General features: G+C 40.1%; 1 protein-coding gene across 10 annotated transcripts in view; it reads left to right on the top strand.

The window, feature by feature from the left end:
• Positions 1 to 20,235, top strand: part of EXT2 (exostosin glycosyltransferase 2) — a 198,752-nt gene that overhangs the window by 126,850 nt on the left and 51,667 nt on the right. For all 10 annotated transcript variants that reach the window (XM_077963091.1, XM_077963089.1, XM_015114420.3 and 7 more), the window contains 2 exons: positions 17,290 to 17,433; positions 19,065 to 19,193. In XM_077963091.1, coding sequence (XP_077819217.1) covers positions 17,290 to 17,433; positions 19,065 to 19,193 — 273 coding nt within the window. The remainder of the gene's footprint in view (positions 1 to 17,289; positions 17,434 to 19,064; positions 19,194 to 20,235) is intronic.

The following is a 20,235-nucleotide window of genomic DNA, read 5'->3' as shown; positions in this document are numbered from 1 at the left end:
TTGTAGCAATACTTCTTATTTCAGATAGTAATTAGAAAAGAAGAAAAATAAACTGGTTTATATATCCAAGTATATATACATAAGGAAAGGAGAAAATATGCATAGGTACCACATTCTTTGCTTCTGTTGCTTGATCTCCAGACCATAGTTAATATTTGTAACTTTCTTCTATCCATTCCATGTTCCCTTCCTTCCCAACCAGCACCCTTGCATATTTACTACAGACTCAATTTCTTTAATGTCTCTAATACTATTCAGATTTTCTTCTTGTGTTGGTTTTGATAAATCGTATTTTCCAAGGAATTGTTCATTTTTTCTAAATTACAAAATGTACTGGTATAAAGTCATTCATAATATTCTCTTATTGTTTAAAGCCTGTAAGATTTGGAATGATATACTCTTTTTCATTCCTGATACTGGCAATCTTTGTTTTATCTCTTTCTTGATGACTCTTGTTGGAGATTTATCTATAATCTTTTCAAAGAATTGATTTTTTTTTTTTTTAAAGACAGAGGGTCTCACTCCATCACCCAGGCTGGTGTGCAGTGGTATGATTGTAGCTAACTGTAACTTCAAACTCCTGGGCTCAAGTGATTCTCCTGCCTCAGTCTCCCCAGTTGCTAGGACTACAGAATTGTCCCACTATGCTAATTTTTTTTTTTTTTTTTTTTTTGGTAGACGGGGTCTTGCTATGTTGTTGTGGGCTGGTCTTGAACTCCTGGTTTCAAGGAATCTTCCTGCCTCAGCCTCCCAAAGCACTGGGGTTACAGGCATGAGCCACTCCACCTGGCCTCAACTTTTAATTTTTGTTGATTTTTCTCTTGTGCTTTTTTTTGTATTTAATTACTACTCCTTTCTTGATTAATTTCTTTCCCTTCTTTGATGAATTTACGTTGCTGTTTTCTAGCCTTTTGACTTGATAGATCAGCTCATTGAGTTCAATATTTGTTTTTCTAATATATGCATATAAAGCTATAAATTACTCTTCAATTGCTGCCTTAAGTGCATTTCCAAATTTTGATGTGTCATATTTCTATTGTCTTTAAGCTCAGAATATTTTCTGATTTCCATTGTATTATCTTCTTTGACCCATAGTTATATAAAAGTACATAGCTTATTTTTGTCAAATGTTTAAGTTAATAGTTTTCTTACGTATTTCCGGCTTGATTCTACTGTGGTCAGAAAATATACTCTATGATTTTATTATTTTAGAATTTGTTGAGACTGTGTGGCCCCATGAAAAGTCTATTTTGGTAAATGTTCGATGTGTGATTAAAAAGAGGGCACATCTGCCACTGTGGATTTAATGTTCTTACTAGGCCAGTTAGGTAAGTCTAGCTACCTCAGCACCTTTAGCATAATCGAAATATCCCCTTGCCGTTGCTTGTTCTCTGAAATAAGCATCTCTATTTCTTCTTTTTTCTGTAGCCTTTATCATTTCTGTAATAGTTAAATTCATTATCCTACTTAAAATTAAAAATGGTTTAAATACAGTATTTACTATAAGAGAATCAAAGAGAAATCATGCACCAGACCTTTTTAGCTGTTGCCCCAAAGAATTTTTAAGAGGCCTGGAGAGGCAGCAGTCTCCCATTTGGGAATTTTTAAGAAAAGGAAGCCCGCAATCCCCCAGCATTTAGAGTGGTTTTCCTAGTTCTGCTTGGACACAGAAGAATAGACCAAGTGATTTCCTGAGATCCCTTTGGGTGTAATGATTCTAAACCATCAGAAGTACAGCCAGATCTGTAAGGTGTGATTCTGTGTGGAAAAGTACCAAACTTCAACGCATAAAAAATGTCAGATTCCTTCACTTTCTTGTGGAACACAGAGAGACTGTGTGTGTTAAGATAAGGGTGTATTTGCTGGTGATAGCCAACAGCATATTGAAATTGAAGAAAGAAATCAAGAAGTTATTTTAATGGAGGAGACGGAGCCGAATATGGTGAACCAGATCTTACTTCGTTCAGGATTCTAACGATACCTGTATTGAGGAATAACATGTAGATTCAAGCCCTAGACTTCCAGCATGTTTTTCACAAGTACGAAGGCATCCTAAGGCAGTGCTTATGTTAAAGAGTTGGAAGAATTGATTTACAGAGACCATTTTAAAGCAACTGGCTCCAGGTCTTGCTAGAGGAACATAAAGCAGTAATTAAAGGCCAGTTCACAGATTGCACACTTCCAAGAGCTATGAGAGAAACTTGGGCCTAGTGTAAGAGGGAAGAGATGTAAGATAAATGATGAGGGGAGATCTACCTGGATATTAGCTTGCAAATTGATAGTGAACTCTAGAATCACTCTCCAGGAGAAAGTTATTAGAGCCACAATAGTCCTTTCTCCATCCTTTGTCAAATCATTGCACAAATAGATGATGCCAATATGCTCTATTGGGATACACAGACGAGGCTGTGGCACACTAGATGTGACCCACCCGAGGCCTCACTGCTGATGGGTGAGGATTAGATCTTTACATGCTCATTACCCATTCATAGCACCCCAGTCAGAAAGCTCTGTTTAAAAGAAACACAGTGTCAGAATGTGAAGATCTTAGGATCATCCTGTCACTTCAGGCTTTATTGCTGAGAAAACTGAAGGGCACAGGGGTTAAGTTACTTCTTTGGGGTGTTAAATGTACATTGAATATAACCCTTAAAGGTACACCATAGCAAGTTCTTGGGAACGAAAGGCTAGACCGTGTAGGAAAGCCCGTTTTCTTCCAGCGTCTGTGACTTGAGCACACAGACATTTGGACCGAATACCGGGTATCATTATTTATTTAATTGGAAGACAACAGAGGGGTTATTTGTGTGTTTATATGGATCGTATTTCCTGTTGGAAGGCAAAGGGCTTTGGGAAATGTTCCATTCTCTCTCCAGCCCTGAAATCAGGAGCTAGGAATGATCTTCTCTGGCCCTGCGTGTTTCTGACTTGTTTGACAAGCTCTAGTGAGCTACCAGATGTGGAAATTCTTTTCAGCCTGGGATAATTTATTTATCTGTTTATGTATTTTACTAGGAAAGTATCTATTGAGTTCTTGATACTCATTTGCGAGGGACTCCTAGGGGAACAGTAGCAGCGTATAGTGTTACTTGAATGTTTGATTTTTTTTTTTCCAAGGCTGTCTGCTTTTATTTCAGATCTGAGAGCTGGGAAATAAAAAGCAACTTATTCCTCCTCCCCTCCTCCACCTTTGAGAGAGACAGTTTAAAACATGTGGCAGAAAATGAGCCATGGAGACTTGGCTGAATGTATGAATCTGTGAATTTATTTTTTCTTTCATTCTTTGATCCTCATTTCCAACCATAAAAATTACTAGTAACACTTAAGTGTTGAACATTTTCACCTGAGAGATGTGAAATGCTCTTGGCTAAGAATATCCATTATAAAGTCAGTGAATGAATTCCTGTTCATGTGAGAATAGGAAGTCACCAAGAGCAACTGTGTGTTGTTAAGCACACAAAATACTGATGCTCTCCCTTTTACAACCTGGGTATCCTGTAGGTGATAGCATTGGTAATACCTCCTGGGTGTTAATACATTGTGAGAATTTATTTGTATTACTTTGTTCACAACTTCCCAAGGTAATAACAAGTAAATACTCTCAAAGAACCATGGAAGACCACAAAATAGCATGGAATGCCCCAGTTTTTTCATGAGAACATAAAACCATCTTTGAGTGGGGTTTCCTGGTGCAGGAAGCACCAATTAGAAAGACACCAAAGGAGAATGAGCTTGGTGTGTGTGGTAGCACAGGGGAGCCATCAGGATATCGATGTGGCAGAGTGGGAATTTTGTTTTGGTGAGCAGTGGAAGCTAGCCTGCTTAGGTTAATAGAGGGCCAGCGAAGGCACAGGCTAAGAGGTCAACTGAAAAGTTTAAAGTGACAGGCAGAAAAGAGTTGTTGTAGGTTTGTAGAGAAGTATATGGTAAAAGCCATCAGATCACAGGATGACTTAGAGGTTGCAGAGACTGGAGATTATGCTAGTGGAAAATCTATAGACTTAGTGTTTGAATGGATTGAAGAACCAAGGGGAAAGAAAAGACCAGCTTACTCCATAGCTCAGATTTAATTAGTGATGAGGGGGCTTCGCTAATTGGAGAATTCCAGAGCTGAGATGCTGTATAACATTTATGTTTTAAACAGAATTAGTAACACTTATGGCTTTCTACATGTGTATCCAACGAGAGTAGGAGAGATTATAGAATCTGCAATTCTTTTTTTTTCCCACTCTGTTGTCCAGGCTGGAGTGCAGTGGCACAGTCTTGGCTCACTGCAACCTCCGCCTCCCGGGTTCAAGCGATTCTCCTGCCCCAGCCTCCCAAGTAGCTGGGATACAGGCACCTGCCACCACACCCAGCTAATTTTTTGTATTTTTACTAGACATGGGGTTTCACCATGTTGGCCAGGCTGGTCTCAAACTCCTGACCTCAGGTGACCCGCCCACCTCGGCCTCCCAAAGTGCTGGGACTACAGGTGTGAGCCACCGCACCCGGCCTAGAATCTGCAATTCTTAATAAATGATTCCACTTTTTCTCTTCTCACTACAACAACTGAAAAATAGAAATGACATATCCTAGAATTAGACTTCATAACTTCTTTAAAAACTAGTAGATGACTGGGTGCAGTGACCCATTCCTGTAATTCCTACACCTTAGGAACCCAAGGTGAGAGGATGGTTTGAGGCCAGGAGTTCAAGACCAGCATGAACAACATAGTGAGACCTCATCTCTACTAAAAATTTAAAAAAAATAAAAAATTAACCAAGTGTGGTGGCACTCACCTGTAGTCCCAGCTACTCAGGAGGCTGAGGTGAGAGACTTGCTTGAGTCTAGGATCGCGCCACTGCACTCCAGCCTGGGCAACAAAGTGAGACGCTGTCTCAAAACAACAAATAAATAAAAATTAAAATGCAAAGCAAGTCTTGGACATGCTTCTCACAGGCTTGTGCTTATGATAAGAAATTAACTGCTTACCTGCCTAGATTTACACCCCAGAATCCTAAATGTGAAAATGTGCCTCGGTCTGTTGGGAATCCAGGAGGGTCTCTGCAGAAGGGTTTTTCTTTACAGCACATGGAACCTCCTATCTCATCTTGCCATGGATGGGCTCTAGGAAAGGCTCACCCTTTGAGTTCATCTTGGGCACAGAGAAACTCGGTTCTTACTTACATAGCTGAGGCTGATAAAAAGGGGCCATCCCTAACAGAGGAACCATAAAACAAAGTACATACCTGCAGTGCATCCACTTCCAATAAATATACTTATTGAAAGTATTTCAGCTTTCGGTGGGAACCAGCACCTCAGATTTTCATTCCTTGACCTCTTGTGTGACTCAGATCGTTGAGCCTAAGTCTGACCTAGCAATGACTGGGAAGATTAGGAATTAAAGTCTTTCTTTCTTGTATCTGAATGGTGGCCTGTACCCAGAGTGCACTGTGGATCACGTCTGGGAGTTAGCTTGCATGGCTGCTGGTGTGCTGCTGGCACTGGAATTCACACTGAGCCAGGCCTGTTTTTGGCAAGCACAAGGTCAAACCTTGCCAGAGCTGCACTAGATCAGCTTTTGTGCTAGGTCTGACACTAAAGCTTTACAGTGTAGCTAGGACCACTTTGCCAAAGTTGAGCTTTTAGAAAACTATAATTTTTTTAGCCCTGTTCTTTAAGTTGATGGGTGTGAGCTCTCTTTGAGCCTTGTGTATATATCTGAGTAAGCAACAGTTCCCCCGAGTACCTTTCCTTAGCCTGGCCATAATGTCAGTACAGTGTCGAAAAGAACATATCCCTGTCTGTTACCTCCATTTTTCACTTTTTGGAAGTACCTGAAGGGTTGCCATTATGGAGACTATTGTCTTTAGAAGAGAATGGGCCACAAACAGCTCATTTCTGTGAGTGTTCCCATCTGTCAGGTACAGTTAGAGCTTCCCAAAAGAGACAAGTGGAAAACTATGGTCAGAGGTGAGTCATTCTTTCTTAGAGGATCATCTCCCTGGAGTATTTTTCACATTGCTTCAGGCTCCCTGTTTTTCGGCCTGTAGGAGAGCTAAATAATCGGTTAGGTCTGTCCTATCTCCAGCTTGCATTGATTTACACCCCCAAGACTCACAGGGACCTGGAGGGAAAATAGTTCATGTGTGCCATGGCTACAGCAAGTGCTGCTGAAAGAAGATCCCAAGTAGTGGGCCAGAAGCCCAGGGAGGTGCTGAGGGAAGCCGCAGTAAAGCCTGACCTCTCAGAGCTTTTCCAAAGCACCCAGTCCCCATTGGAGAACAAGTCAAACAAATGTTAAGGGAAGGAAATCAAATATGTTTGCTGAACATTGAAATAACATCTGATCGTTGAAAAAAAGCACCTAGTTGGGAATCACAAGAGAGTGGCACTTTTTTCTTCCCCACTGAGCAAATTAAAACAGCAAGTTCAGAATTTGTTTATATAGCCATTAATGAAACATCCAAAGTAGGACTAGCAGCCTCCCTGCCCCACAGAGAAGGGCACATACTACCTGCTGGCACATCTGCCTGTCTGAGGGTCTCTCCTCCTCGAAGACCCCCATTCCAGATAAGTCCATTCCATTGGTTTTAGTATGTTTTCCGTTTTGTACCAAGCAGCCCTAGTGAGGAAAGAGCCCTGCAGACCTTTCCATAGCCAGCGCTGTGTGTTCCGCACCCTCACCTCACCCCAGGATCTTTCCTGTCTGCAGCACCATGGAGGCCACCTGGTTTTGTATCTCTGCCTCAAAACTAGTGCTCATAATATGGGATCATTATTTTAAAGAGGTGTTGGTACATTTGATGGTTTAAAGAATATGTACTTTCCCTCCCCCTGTTCAAAAGGAGATATCTGCAATGATATTCCAACCCTGAAAGGATCCATATGTTTGAGGGTTATTGTTCCAAAAGCTGCCTGCTGTCTCATTGGGATTGATTACAGGGGAGCTTTGGCTGCTTCAGGAATTCAGAGCTTCAGAATTTGGCTTATGGTTTGGGGATGTGGGGAATTTGTCTTCATGGGCTGCTTATCTGTCTTAATTGTGATAGAGATACTCCAAGGAGATGTGTGGGCAGGACTGGGCCCAGGGCCAGGGGAAGCCAGAGCAGCCCCAGGCCTGAACTCCCCAGTTCACTCAAGAGGGCAGTGTATGTAGCATTTGGAGGAAAGCTCTATCATTTCTCCTGAATATGAAGCTGTACCCATTCATTGCAAAATTGTACAACTGCCTGCAAAATCGTGAGTTTCAGGCAGTGGTTGGTGATTGCTATTGCATTAGACATAGTGATTCTATATTTGGGGAGAATAAAGAGAAAGAAAACTTGAAGGATCAGAGTAGTCCCAGACCTTAGAAATGTCACAACTGTGAAACAAGTCTCTAGAAAGCAAGATGAACTAATCAGTGTGATATTTACAGCTCATCTCTCAGATCGTATTTATTTCTTGGTGCTTGAAAATTGGTGCTTAGGGTTCACATTAATCATGATTGAAATATATTTGCTGCTGTCTGTTGGCTGGTTTAGATCAAGAGTTGGCAACCATTACTAGTAGTATTTCTAGGTTTCCAATCAGCCTTTGGGCTGAAGATTTGAGGGGTTGGGTGGAGGTCATGACCACATGTTGACACTGTGCTTGGAGAGGGAAGGAAGAAACTGACTTCTCACAACCAGGGCCACTAAATACATCCACAGCAGAGATCTGGGCTTGATTGAAAGCCTTTTCTCCAGTGTGGTCCATTCATGCAAGAATTGTATCTGCCTTGTTTACCACTATATGCCTAAATGCTTGACACATAGTAGATGCTCAGTAAATATTTATTGAATTAGATGTATTTGGACATTGAATTTATATATACTTCCTGTCAGTAGAATTGTGAGGGGTTGTTCAAAGTATAATGATTCCATATTCCATATTCAGTGGAAAAGTCCTGGTCTTTTCCTTGCTGACTTTTTCAACAAATGGTGCTGAAAGATTGGACATCCATGGGCAAAAATTTAACCTTGGCCTGGACCTCACACTTTCTGCAAAAATTAACTGAAAGTGAATCCGATTTAAATGTAAAACGTGAAACCATAAAACTTTTAGGAAAAAAAGGAGAAAGTCTTCAGACTCTAGTGCTAGGCAAAGAGTTCTTAGATCTGACACCAAAAGCATGAGCCATTAAAAAAAAAAAAAATTGACCAATTAGACCTAATCAAAATGTAAAACTTTTGCTCTGTCAAGACCTTGTGAAGAGGACAAAAAGACAAGCTATAGACTGGGAGATAGTATTTGCAAACCACATATCCAACAAAGGGCTAAACATCTAGAATATGTTTTTTAAAACTCTCAAAACTCAACAGTAAAAACCAAATAATCCAGTTAGAAAATGGGCAAAGGCCATGAACAGACTTTGCACTGAAGAAGATATACAGGTGGCAACTAAGATGTTCAGCATCATTAACCATTATGGAAATGCAAAATAAAACTGCAATGAGATACCATCACACACCTATAAGAATGGCTAAAGTTAACCAAAAAAAATACAAACAGCAAATGCCAGTGAGAATACAGAAAAACTGAATTGCTCACACATTGTTTTTAGAAATGTAAAATGGTACAGCCACTCTGAAAAATAGTTTGATAGTTTCTTATCAAATTAAACATGAGACTACCATAGGACTCAGCAATTACACATTTGGGCATTTATCCCAGAGGAATGATAATTTATGCTCACATGAAAACCTATATGTGAATGTTTGTAGCAGCTTTATTTGTAATTGCCAAAACCTGAAATCAGCTCAGGCATCCTTCAGTGGATAAATGGTTAAGCAGACTATGGCAGGTGCATACCATGGAATACTATTCAGCAATGAAAAGGAGCAAACTACTGATACACACAACAGCTTGGATGATTCTCTAGGGAGTTATGCCAAGTGAAAAAAGCCAATCCAAAAAGATTACATACTGTATGATTCTATTTATATAACCTCCTCGAAATGACAAAATTACAGAAATAGAGGCCAGATGGGTACTTGCCAGGAGTGAGGGATAGGGAGGGAGACAGTTTTGTCTTAAAAGTTCAACAGGAGGGACCCTTGTGGCTGTGGAAATGCTCTGTGCCTTGATTCTTTCAATGTCAATATCATGTTGTGATGTCATACTACAGTTTTGCAGGATGTTGGGGGAAACTGGGTAAAACGTATACAGGCTGTCTGCATTCTTTCTTACAACTGTATGTGAATCTATAATTATCTCAAACTAAAATGTTTAATTTAAAAAATATTGGGAGCTTAGTATCTGTGAGTCAGATGCATAACGAATTAATAAAATAAGAACACTCAAATCTCTCCATCCCTAAGCTTGTATGACTTTAGCTTGCTGTTGGATTGCCTTTCTAGAACTTAATATCAGAATTAAGATTTTAAAGCTAGATGGGGTATATCTGGAGATATATCTATCTATCTATATCTATCTACATTTATTAGATATATGTGTATTTATATTAGATATATGTGTTTATATATAGATATATTTAATAATGTTGAGGACGTCATCTGTTATGATACTTTGGACTTTAGTTTTACCTTTTATTATAAGTGACCCCAAATCATTTTTTGGAAATAGATGAGATATAAATAAATAAGTAATCTGGAAAAGTCCCTCTGCTGCTTGATTCTCCACCAAGAGATTATGGGATTCAAGCACACATATAGGGCACTAGGATGAATTAATGCGTTAAATAATGATTTGGGAAGCAGATTTATGCTTTGAAGCCAGCCAGGATTACTGAGTTTGTGGTCACTGTCGTTTCCTACCTTTGCACAGTAATAAGAAAACAAAGGGGATTGGCCAGTTACACTGTAGTGTCCCTGACTGCAAGTGATGGAAGTCACCAGGGCGGCTACTTGAAGTAAGGAGGGTTTATTTCCTCCTTGGTGGACAGAGCTAATATATTTGATCCCTGGTCATTTAAATTAAGCCTCACCAAAATCAGCTGGAAGTTTTGAAGGCTCAATAATGGTTATTTATAAGAAACTGAAGTCTCTGTTTCCACTGGTTGTGCAGGATTTAAAGAGAATCATCATTTGGCTTATGATGACTATTCTCCTTTTAACTTCATTAAGCAATCTCCTGAGATTAGACTTAGAAATAGTATGACCCACACTGGAGCTGAGGTTATGGAAATAAAAGTGATTTCATCTTTACCGGGTCTTAGGGAGCACAAAATTAGAAAACCCACGACCTGATCCTGACCCATGTCTTCCTCCTCCTCTCATCCCCTCGAACTCACATCTTTCCTTCCCTTCTTATTATCTCCCAAGAGATTCATTGCCTCATGAAAAATAGTAGTTGGGGTTAATCTTTCATTTAGCTGCTTTTTGCTTGCGTTTCCTTCTCTGCTCTGGAGCCTCACAGATTACGAGGTTCCAGTAGGCCCTCAGATGTCAGATGTGGAGTCTCACTAGTTTGCTGCACAACTGACAGGAGTTCTTTCTTTTAGTGGTGTGAGCATATGGCTTTCTTTGCTAAATGAAAACCACATTCACAAAGAGCCAGTAGTTTTTAGAAATGAGGACTGATGGGAGCAAAGGGTTTTGTCATGTTCCCTACCTCCTCTCCTTACCTGGTTCTGTTCTGAACCTAGTCATTCAGCAGGCACCTGTGACCCTCTTCGTATCTGCCACTGGCACCACAGAGCTGAAGAACATTGACCCTGAATGTCGTTTTTGACACCATAATATGACTTCTTTGTTTTCAGGTGAGGGACTGAGCTTGGGGACAATAAGGTGCTTTTTAGAATTAGCATAGTAGCAAGTCAGATGACTTCATGAATAGAGGATTGGACTGGGAGTTCGGCCAATTTAGATTTGACCCAGCACTGTAACCTTGGGAGAACCACGTCTCTCCAGGTCTCAGTGTTCTCATCTGTGCAATGAGGAAACTGGACCAAGTGCCCTCTGCCTTCTACATGATCTCTGGGGTTGCAGATCTCCGAGATGGCTTGGACAGTGGTCATCAGCTTCAACTCCCAAAGTGTGAGTCTTATTATTATCCACAGAAGGCTCATGGTTGTGCTGTCCAGTGAACTGGTACAGATACAAACATGAGGTACATGTTTAAAGACACTTTCTTTGGCAGTATCTTCCTAGGAGGGGTAATTATTGAAAGATTTAATGGCACAAATTTTTCTATCAACTATGGCCAACCCCAGTCTGTCTCTTTGCCATCTTCATGGCCCCTGGCCTTAAAAGATAACTTGCAAAGAATGGAGATCATGTGCCCCAGCACCAAGGTACCAACCTCTACCCAGACTGAAGCAAATGGGAATGCTGCCCAAACGCCAGAAGCCTGCCCATATGATTGGTTTTCCTGCTTGGCTTATTTTAAGCAAACTCCTGCCTGGGGTTGGGAAGGTCTCTTGGGCAGACTAAAGTGATCTCGCAGGTAAATCTGAATCCATAATGCAGTTTGTCCATGTGTTTGTCAAAACTAGTCAGCATTAGGGAACTCTACGTGACAACTTCTGGGCTCCCTGGCTCTAGATGGCTAGTATCGGCATTGAATTGTGGCCCAGGAGTGAATGAAGGCTCTTTGGCTTTTTTCAAAGCACCTCCTTGATACAAACTGCCAACTACCAATGTAGTTAAAAGCATAAGCTGAAAATGAAGCCAGTCAGTCCCTCCATTCCACTTCATTTCAGGAAATTCCAAAAATAAAAGGTGAGCTTTGTTCCCAGAGGGCTGAGAGTGAATCCTATAACTGGCTTCTCTGTGGAAACCAGCTCAGAATTGGAAGCCGGCCAGCTGCCCCCTTCCCATCTGGGCAGCATGCAAGATGAAGCCTGAAGGGAAGAAGGGCCACTAATTCAAAGATGCTTTTGCATATTGGATTCCTTGTGCTCTGTCTTGGCTGACCTAGGCATGTGACAGCAAGGTTTGTGCTGGTTCTTAGAGCTGTGTTGCACTTTGATGGTTAAGGATTGACCAAACTCAGGCAGTGTGTGCAAGGAAGGAAATGAAGCCATTGCCCAGTTTGATGCGCCTTGGATCCATAGACTGCACCCCAACTCCATTTCCCTCACTACTGCTTAGTCTGTCTCTTGGTTCATGAGTCCTGATACATTGCTCACCCAGTAGCAATATCCCTGTGGAACTGTGCCTTTGACAGTGTGATGACTGTAGAAGCCACTTCAGAGAGTGGCTTTTCTCCTAGTGCTGACCCGTGATTTCATAATTGAACATCCCAGATGGGCACCACCTGTTGTTACACCTTCCCCCTTCTCCCCCGAGTCTGTTTCCTGAATCTGACTGTGGTTAGCACACACCCTGAGTTTAAAATGCACTCTCTAAGCTGGCTTAGAAGGTAGTGCATTATCCTCTTTTTAGGACCATTTATTGGGTACTTATATGTGCATGGCATTTTAAACAAAGTTAGATAATGCAGCCCATGCTGTTTAGAAACTTACAACTTGAAACAGATCACAATTGGTGGGTTAGTTCCCTGGGAGCAGGTCAATGAGGAGGAAGATAAAAGATTTTAGCTGTTAAAGGACATTAGAAGTCACTTAATCCAACCCCTTATTTTATAGATGCAAAATGGAAGCAACACACCTTGAATAGGTCAGTTGCACAATGCACCAGTGGCAGAGCCTCCTGGATCTGCTTTAACCACGTGCCTCTGGTCCACTTTCTAGAGGGTGTGAGACTCAGTCTAGGCTGCCTCCTGTGGGCTTTTACACAAAGGTAGAAGATAGTTGTTTAATCCTATCTATAGTAACGGGACACAACAAAAGACCTCAGGAGGCTCAAGAAAGAAGAACTTGGAAAATGGCCGAGTAGGCATAGCTGAGAATCCAGAGAGCAGAACATTTCCATAATCAGGTAAGAGGTGTTGATGACCAAGATTATAAAAATTAGAATGGAAAGAAACAGTTAGAGGATGCTTTTACATCGTTACAATCCCCATTTGACTAGTAGTGTGGGATAGCCACAAATGGAAGGACTATCCAAATTATTGGTAAGTCCCTAACTTAGGCATAGAGTTTATTATAACAGAGATAGGCTTCTGTCCCCCAAAATGTGTGCAATTTAAAATAGATGAGGGCGCTATATATATATGGAGGATTTCAACGGTACAGACAATTTAATATTGACTTTGTGATTTGAATATAACTGTGGAAGCACTGTTTCTGGAACTCCAGGGATATTCTGTGAAGTTTCAAATGCCCACACCACAATATATAAAGGCATTTGGTAGTAATGACAAAAGACTGACCCAGAGCATTTCCCCGAGGTAGAAAGAAAAAAGTTGAATCAGAGTAGGGGTGGGTAGCCATGAAGAGACAGGGTAGAGTTTGAGCTCTTGCTCGTCTGGCTGGGAAAATGCTTTACTGTATACATAATCGACTTCGTACTACACTAGGGCTCAATTAGAGAGGGCCCATCCCATTCTGTTTCACTCCGTTTTGATCCTGTAGTCAGCTGCAGAGTTATAGATGAAGTGACAAGGATGGTATCTTGATTGTATCCAGCTGCTTGGAATCAGTCAAGGGCTGAGAGGCCCCGCATGAGGAACAGCGCTCACTATAAAGGCTCCAAAGCAACCTGAAATTCAGGACACCTCTGATGCCTTTTAGAGCAGCGGAATTTAGCATCTGACCCATTGTCACCAAATTAAGTCCCTGAGAGAAGTCTGATAAGTGACTTCAGCCAACAGTAAGAGGACCGAAATCTTAACAGCACTGGACTCGACAACTGAGCCAATAATAATAATGTTATTATTATGGCTGCAAAAGAGGGGCTTGTAAAGAAGAATCCCTAGGGAAAGCGATTTGAGCTTTTCTTAGCATGAAGTAGAGAGCTGTGTTGACTCAAAGTAAACAGGGGGAGAAAAGCAACTTCCATCTTCAGCAGAAGTGCCAACTGAATTGGATGCCCCCTCCCCACGCCCTACTCCTTTTCTTTCACTTTGGCATCCCTGGTGTTTAGTTATGTGTGCTTGGAGCCCTTCGGAAATCTCTTTAACCCCATGAATCAGTGATCATGGCATTGGTGTGACTTGAACAGGCAGGTGCTTGGTGCTGAGAAAAGGAAGCTGGCAGCGCATTTCATGGCATCTGCCCAGGCCCGCAAAACAAACAGAAGTTATGGCTCACATACTGTGTTGCTGCTCTGGGCTCTATAAAACTGTAATAGTATCATATTATTTTAATCTGCTGAAATACAAACCCCAGAGTAGAGAGAACACAGCAGCAGCATTACACATCTGAGAAAATGTTTGACATGGATTCATTTGTCTGCAGCTATTATGACGATGCCTGTGGTCGATTAGCTCTATTGGTTACAACATGGTGTTAATGAAGCCAAGGTTGTGGGTTTGAGAGCCCTGTTAGGTGAGCTGGTTTCACACAAATGAAAGCTCTTTTCATGATCCCAGACCATGCCCAAGACCTAGGTCAGACATTCCATAAAAGCACGGAGATGGTCACAGTGAGGACTGGACAAGACAATGCAGTGTCTCACCAAAAATGCCCCTTCTACCTGCTTCTGGAAAAACAAATCACAACATGTGCTTTAGTGGGGAAGTAGGACTGTGGTCTTCACACACAATGGATATCACGTTATAATTAATGGTAACTGCTGGTCAGTATTGCTGCAGGCTTCCTTCCTGAATTAAGGAGTATACTGGCTTGGTATATATTTTCTCTGAAGAAAAGAGGAGGATTTTTGATTCCCTTCATTCTTGGCTTTTTACTCGCTGAGATTCTGCCCAATCGTGCGTTAGACAACTGCGTGTGGAATGTTGTAGAGTGCCAGACACTGTTCTTTGTGCTTGGGATACCACAGTGTATAAAACAGTCTCTGTCCTCTTTGAGTTTAAATTCTGCAAGAGGAAAATACATAGTAAACAATAACCAAGATAATGGTGCAAGTGAAAGTTTGGGAAAGAAAAGGATGGGGTTGGGGGGGTGTGGTGACGAGTGGCTGGTTGGGGGTGCTGTTTGCCTCAGCAAGGAAGGTTCGAGAAGCCCTCTCAAAGTAGTTGACATTTAAACAGGGACCTGACAGATGAGAAGGACCCAAGCCTTTGGAAGAGCTGGAAGAACACTCCAGCCAGAAGAAATAGCAAGTGCAGAGGGCTTGGGGTCTAGTGGTGGCTAAAGAACAGAAGGGCCACTGGAGAGTGAGGGGACATGGTGAGAGAAGAGGTGAAGAGTAGGCAGGCCCTCTGTGACATGTGAAGGAGTTCAAATATTATTCTCAGTGCAGTGGGAAGCCATTTTGTTTTGTTTTGAGGGCGAGACCTTTCTTTGAATATTTTGGGAGTGATACTATAGGTTGAATTGTTGAAGTCCTGATCTTCAGTAGCTCAAAATGTGACTTTATTTGGAAATGGGGTATTACTTATTTGGAAATGGGGTATTTTCAGAGGTTAATCAAGTTAAAATGTTGTCAGGTGACCCCTAATTCACAGACTGATGTCCTTATCGAAAAGGGAAATTTAGACACAGAGATAGGCTTGCACAGAGATAGGCTTGCACAGAGGGAAGATGGCCTGTGAAGACGGAGGGTTGGAGTGAGGCATCTACAAGCCAAGCAATGCCAGAGATTGACAGCCAGCCACCAGAAGCTAGGAAGAGGCAAGGAAACATTTCCCGACATGTTTCAGTGGGAGCATGGCCCTAATAACACCTTGCTTTCAGATTTCTAACCTCTAGAACTTAAGACTAGTTTCTGATCTAAACCCCCCAGTTTGTGGTTCTTTGTTAACAGCAACCGTAGGAAACTTAAAAGGGCATAGGGCCCAAACACACTGGCTCTGCCCTAGGGAGTGGCATGAAGTGTCCTTTCTGGACTCAGCAACACTTGTGTGTTGGGGAAGCCTCTAGTCGCTCTGGCATATGATCATATGACTTTTATATATATTTAGGGAAATTGATGATGAAAATAACTCTATTAAAATAGATATAAAATAGGATAGAATGCACTAGTTGAATTACCCTGTGCAGAATACCCTAATATTCTTTTAGGAATGGTCCTTTTAGGGATGCTGTGCAAATGATGCTTTGGAAGGGCAAGAATGGCGGGAAGGAGACAAATTAGAAAGCTAGCACAGTAATCTTGGTGATGGACAGTGGTGGTTTGGGCTAGAGGGAATGGCACTAGAGGTGGTAAGAGATAGAAGAAGATCTAGCAGGACTTGCTAATGGATTGAACATGAGGAAAGGAAGGAATAAAGACTGAGTCTTAGCTTTTGGGTTTGAGCAACTGGCTGGCTGATTTATTGAGATGGAGAAGATTGAGAGAATGACTGGTCTGGGGATATGGAATCAAGAGTTATGTTTTGGACGTGTTAGGTTTGTTTATTCAGGTGGAGATATTAACTAAATGGTTGGCTATCTTAGAAACATTCAGGGCTAAACATAAATTTAGAGGTCACCAGATTATTGATGATATTTAAAGTTATTGAAACTAGATGAGATTACTTAAAGAGAGTTTGAAGAAGAGAATAGGGCCTAGGACTGAATTCTCAGGAACTCCATTATTTAGAAGTCTGGTGATGGTTGAGGAGCTAGCAACAGAGACTGATAAGAGGCACGAAGACCAACCAGCAAATTATCATACTCATTCATGGTATGGATCTTTTCAAGGTTAAACTAAATTATACAGAAATACATGGGAGAAGGTATTGGAAATTCCTCATCCCCAGTATACCCAATTCTGCTTAATCCAACAAAACTCTATGTAAGGGCCTTTCCAGATATGGAAATCAAATATTTGTTTTTATTGTGTTACAGATTACAGAATGAGGCAGCCCTTCTATACTTTAGGCTTCCAATAGGTCATAAGAACGGGTGTATGCTCAAGAGAAATAGATGCTTTTTTTTTTTTTTTTTTTAAGAAATGGAGACTTTATTATAAGTTTTCATAATCACCAATTTAATACAAATCAGGGCAGTTGAGTTGCAAGGTTCCATTTATTCTTCATTTTGTGAATTCATTAAGAATGGAACCTATTTCATTAATCATGTTAAGAGATTGCCTACCTTGGCCCAACTCAGTAAGCTATTACCCCCACATTACTTGAAATTCCCAAGCACATACAAGAAGATTGGGAGGAAGTCAGAATCAGCATCTGTCTTTGAGTATTGGCAGAATAACTAGCACCTGTCTGATGGGACATCTCCAGAATCCCATTATGACCTTCTTAGGTTATAACGGTTTAAACTTAGCAAGTCTGTTGATACCTGTTTGGATAACTCAGCACTGAATGGTTGCTGTCTGAATTGAAACTTGATTGTTATTATTTGTCTGTCCTTAGGTCTGGCGAGAATTTCCTGACCGGTTGGTGGGTTACCCGGGTCGTCTGCATCTCTGGGACCATGAGATGAATAAGTGGAAGTACGAGTCTGAGTGGACGAATGAAGTGTCCATGGTGCTCACCGGGGCAGCTTTTTATCACAAGGTAAGGGGGCACAGTCCTGGGGCAAGTCGACAAAACTGAGAGAATGATACACATTTTATCTGACCCAATTTAATTTTCCATACCTGCAGAGAGGGCTTACAAAAGCCATATTGTGTGACAGTATTTTACAAATAAAGCTATCCTTTTTCTAATTATACAAGTAATAATGTACGCTCATGGTAGAAAATAGGAAAATACATAAAATAGAATGAAGAAAAGTTACTTATAATCCTGTCACTTAGAGATAAGCATTTTATCTTTCAGGTGCTATTTCTAGCTTGCTGTTTATTTATTTACTTACTCGTATGTATACACAGACAGTTGTAAATATTCTCATTAGCTTGCTTTTTTCATGTATTGTATTGTGAGCCTTTTCTCATGTCATTGACATATCTTCATAAACAGTTACTTCTTAGCATAATTAAGATACCATTATCTTAATGCTTTAGAAGTCATGTATAACTATTTTGCTATCTTGGATATTTCTTTCTAAATTTTTGCTATTTTAGATAATGCTTAATATCTAATATTAGTGATTGATGTCCATTTTCATAACTGTTTGTACTCATGACCATTATGATAAAGTCCTAGAAATAGAATTATTATATTAAAGGGAATGAATATTTTGGGTTTTTTAAGATGTATGTACATACACGTATATATACACATATACAACATATACATATATATGTTGTGAATATTCTAAACGTATATATGTTGTGTATGTACATATATGTGTGTATGTGTCTGTTGGTTTCAGTATTGTTTGTGTGAATTTACACTCCCACCAGCAAAATATAAAACTGTTTTACCATGCCTTTTCTTGCATGAAATTTTTAATAGAAAAGAAGTTAGTATTTTTATAAGTAAAAGTGATTTTTATTGTCTTAACTTTTATTTGATTACTAGTAAGATTGAAATTCCTTTTGTGTATTTATTAGCCTTTTGTATTTCCTCTCTTCTGGGAATCATCACTTCGTCTTTTTGACTCTTTTTTTATTAGGGAGAGATTGGGGAATATGCATTTGATTTTAGAATATTCAGTTCAATGGTAGAATGCTCCCTGGGAGTGTATGGTTTAATTAAACAATAATAACTTGTCTGTTGTCAGCAAAGAACTGATGTCAGGAGAAAGGTCTGTTCAGCTCAACACAGTTAATTTAATTTAGCTGTATTCATATCGATTGTTTGTTGTTAGCTCAGCACTACTGCCCTCATATTTTTCGGGTCTCTAGATCCAGAAATGGGTTTTTGTATTTTGCAACAAGCAAACAAAAAACCAAAAACTAAGGTTTATAATTAACGAGATTTATGGTAGTAGACTATGTATGCTTTATTTTTTTTTTACGCATTTCTATACTATTTCATATATATGGTAGTTTTAGAATTGACTCATTTTTCTTTTGCTTTAAAAAGCACACACGTTGGTAGAAGAATGACCATATAGAACATGCTTGGTCACTTGACCAAAAGCATTCTAATACCTCCTTGTACCTTTCCTAATAATACAGCCTTGTGATTAATCTTATGAGAGAAAGCTTGTCCCCATGACTTGGCTATGCTGCCCCTTATTTATCAGCCAAAGGGAACTGCTATTTTTGAATATTTCTTCTTTCTGTCTCACTTGACAGTATTTTAATTACCTGTATACCTACAAAATGCCTGGGGATATCAAGAACTGGGTAGATGCTCATATGAACTGTGAAGATATTGCCATGAACTTCCTGGTGGCCAACGTCACTGGAAAAGCAGTTATCAAGGTAGGAGGCTCTGTCACTCACTTGTTTTGAGACCTTGGGCAAATATCTATTATCTGAGCCTAAGAAGTTCTTGTAACTATAAATTAAGTATAGGACTAGATAAACTTTAAGCTCCATTTTAGTTTAAGCTTCTATGATTGCTGCGGTCACATTGGGAAACTGAAGCTAGGCTTTGACAATTTAAACTTTTTTTTTATACAGTTTCTTTAGTTGCAGTTTTTAACCTTCAGTATCAGAGACAAAGGCTATGATGATCAATCTGTAAATCAAAAACTTAATTATATTCTCAAAGCTGATACGGGATCTAGTTCTTTTAGTTAAAGGATGTAGTTTAAATTTTTCTTAAAGTAGCTGGTTTTGTTTTTATTAGATGTTGAGAAAATAGTACACCTCATCCAGTTATGTAACTGTAGTTGTCCTAAATACAACTAATTTAATTGTTTTTAAATGTCAATTACCAGTTTTTAAAAGTACCTTTCCCATATCATATTAAAAGCTGAGAATACACAAAGATCCTATGAGAGGCCTTTGTAGCTGTAAAAGATGCCTGTTTATTCCTGAAGTTTAGACATTTCTCAAATAAGATCCCTAGGTAGGTACAGAAGGTACCCTTCTTTATATGAGTAGAATTATCTTGGTCTTTTTTCCTTCTAGATTAGAATTTCATGTGTGAAAATGGGCAATGCCAGGTTCCCTAACAATCTGCCTAGAAAGCCAAATTCCTAGGTGAGCTTATGCTGGAAGCATGGTGTGGCATTATCCACTGATTCCTCATGCTGTTAACTGATGAGAGAAGCCAGATTAAACCAAAGTGAGGAGGGAAGGAGGAAACATCACTGTCTGTGCTCACCAAACTTGCCCCAGTCCACACCCTGTCCCCCAGCTCTCTAAATAACTCAGTGAACAGCTGACCACACAAAAAAATAATGCAAATTGTGAGAGTTATTTTAAAGGGACCCCTCCCATCCCCAAATTTGCTTTTTTTTTTTCTTTTTTTTTTCTTTTTTTTTTCTTTTTTCTTTCTTTCTTTTTTTTTTTTTTT

The sequence above is a fragment of the Macaca mulatta genome, chromosome 14 (assembly GCF_049350105.2).
Source record: "Macaca mulatta isolate MMU2019108-1 chromosome 14, T2T-MMU8v2.0, whole genome shotgun sequence".
Taxonomy (NCBI): domain Eukaryota; kingdom Metazoa; phylum Chordata; class Mammalia; order Primates; family Cercopithecidae; genus Macaca; species Macaca mulatta.
This window is presented reverse-complemented; position numbering and strand designations above follow the sequence as displayed.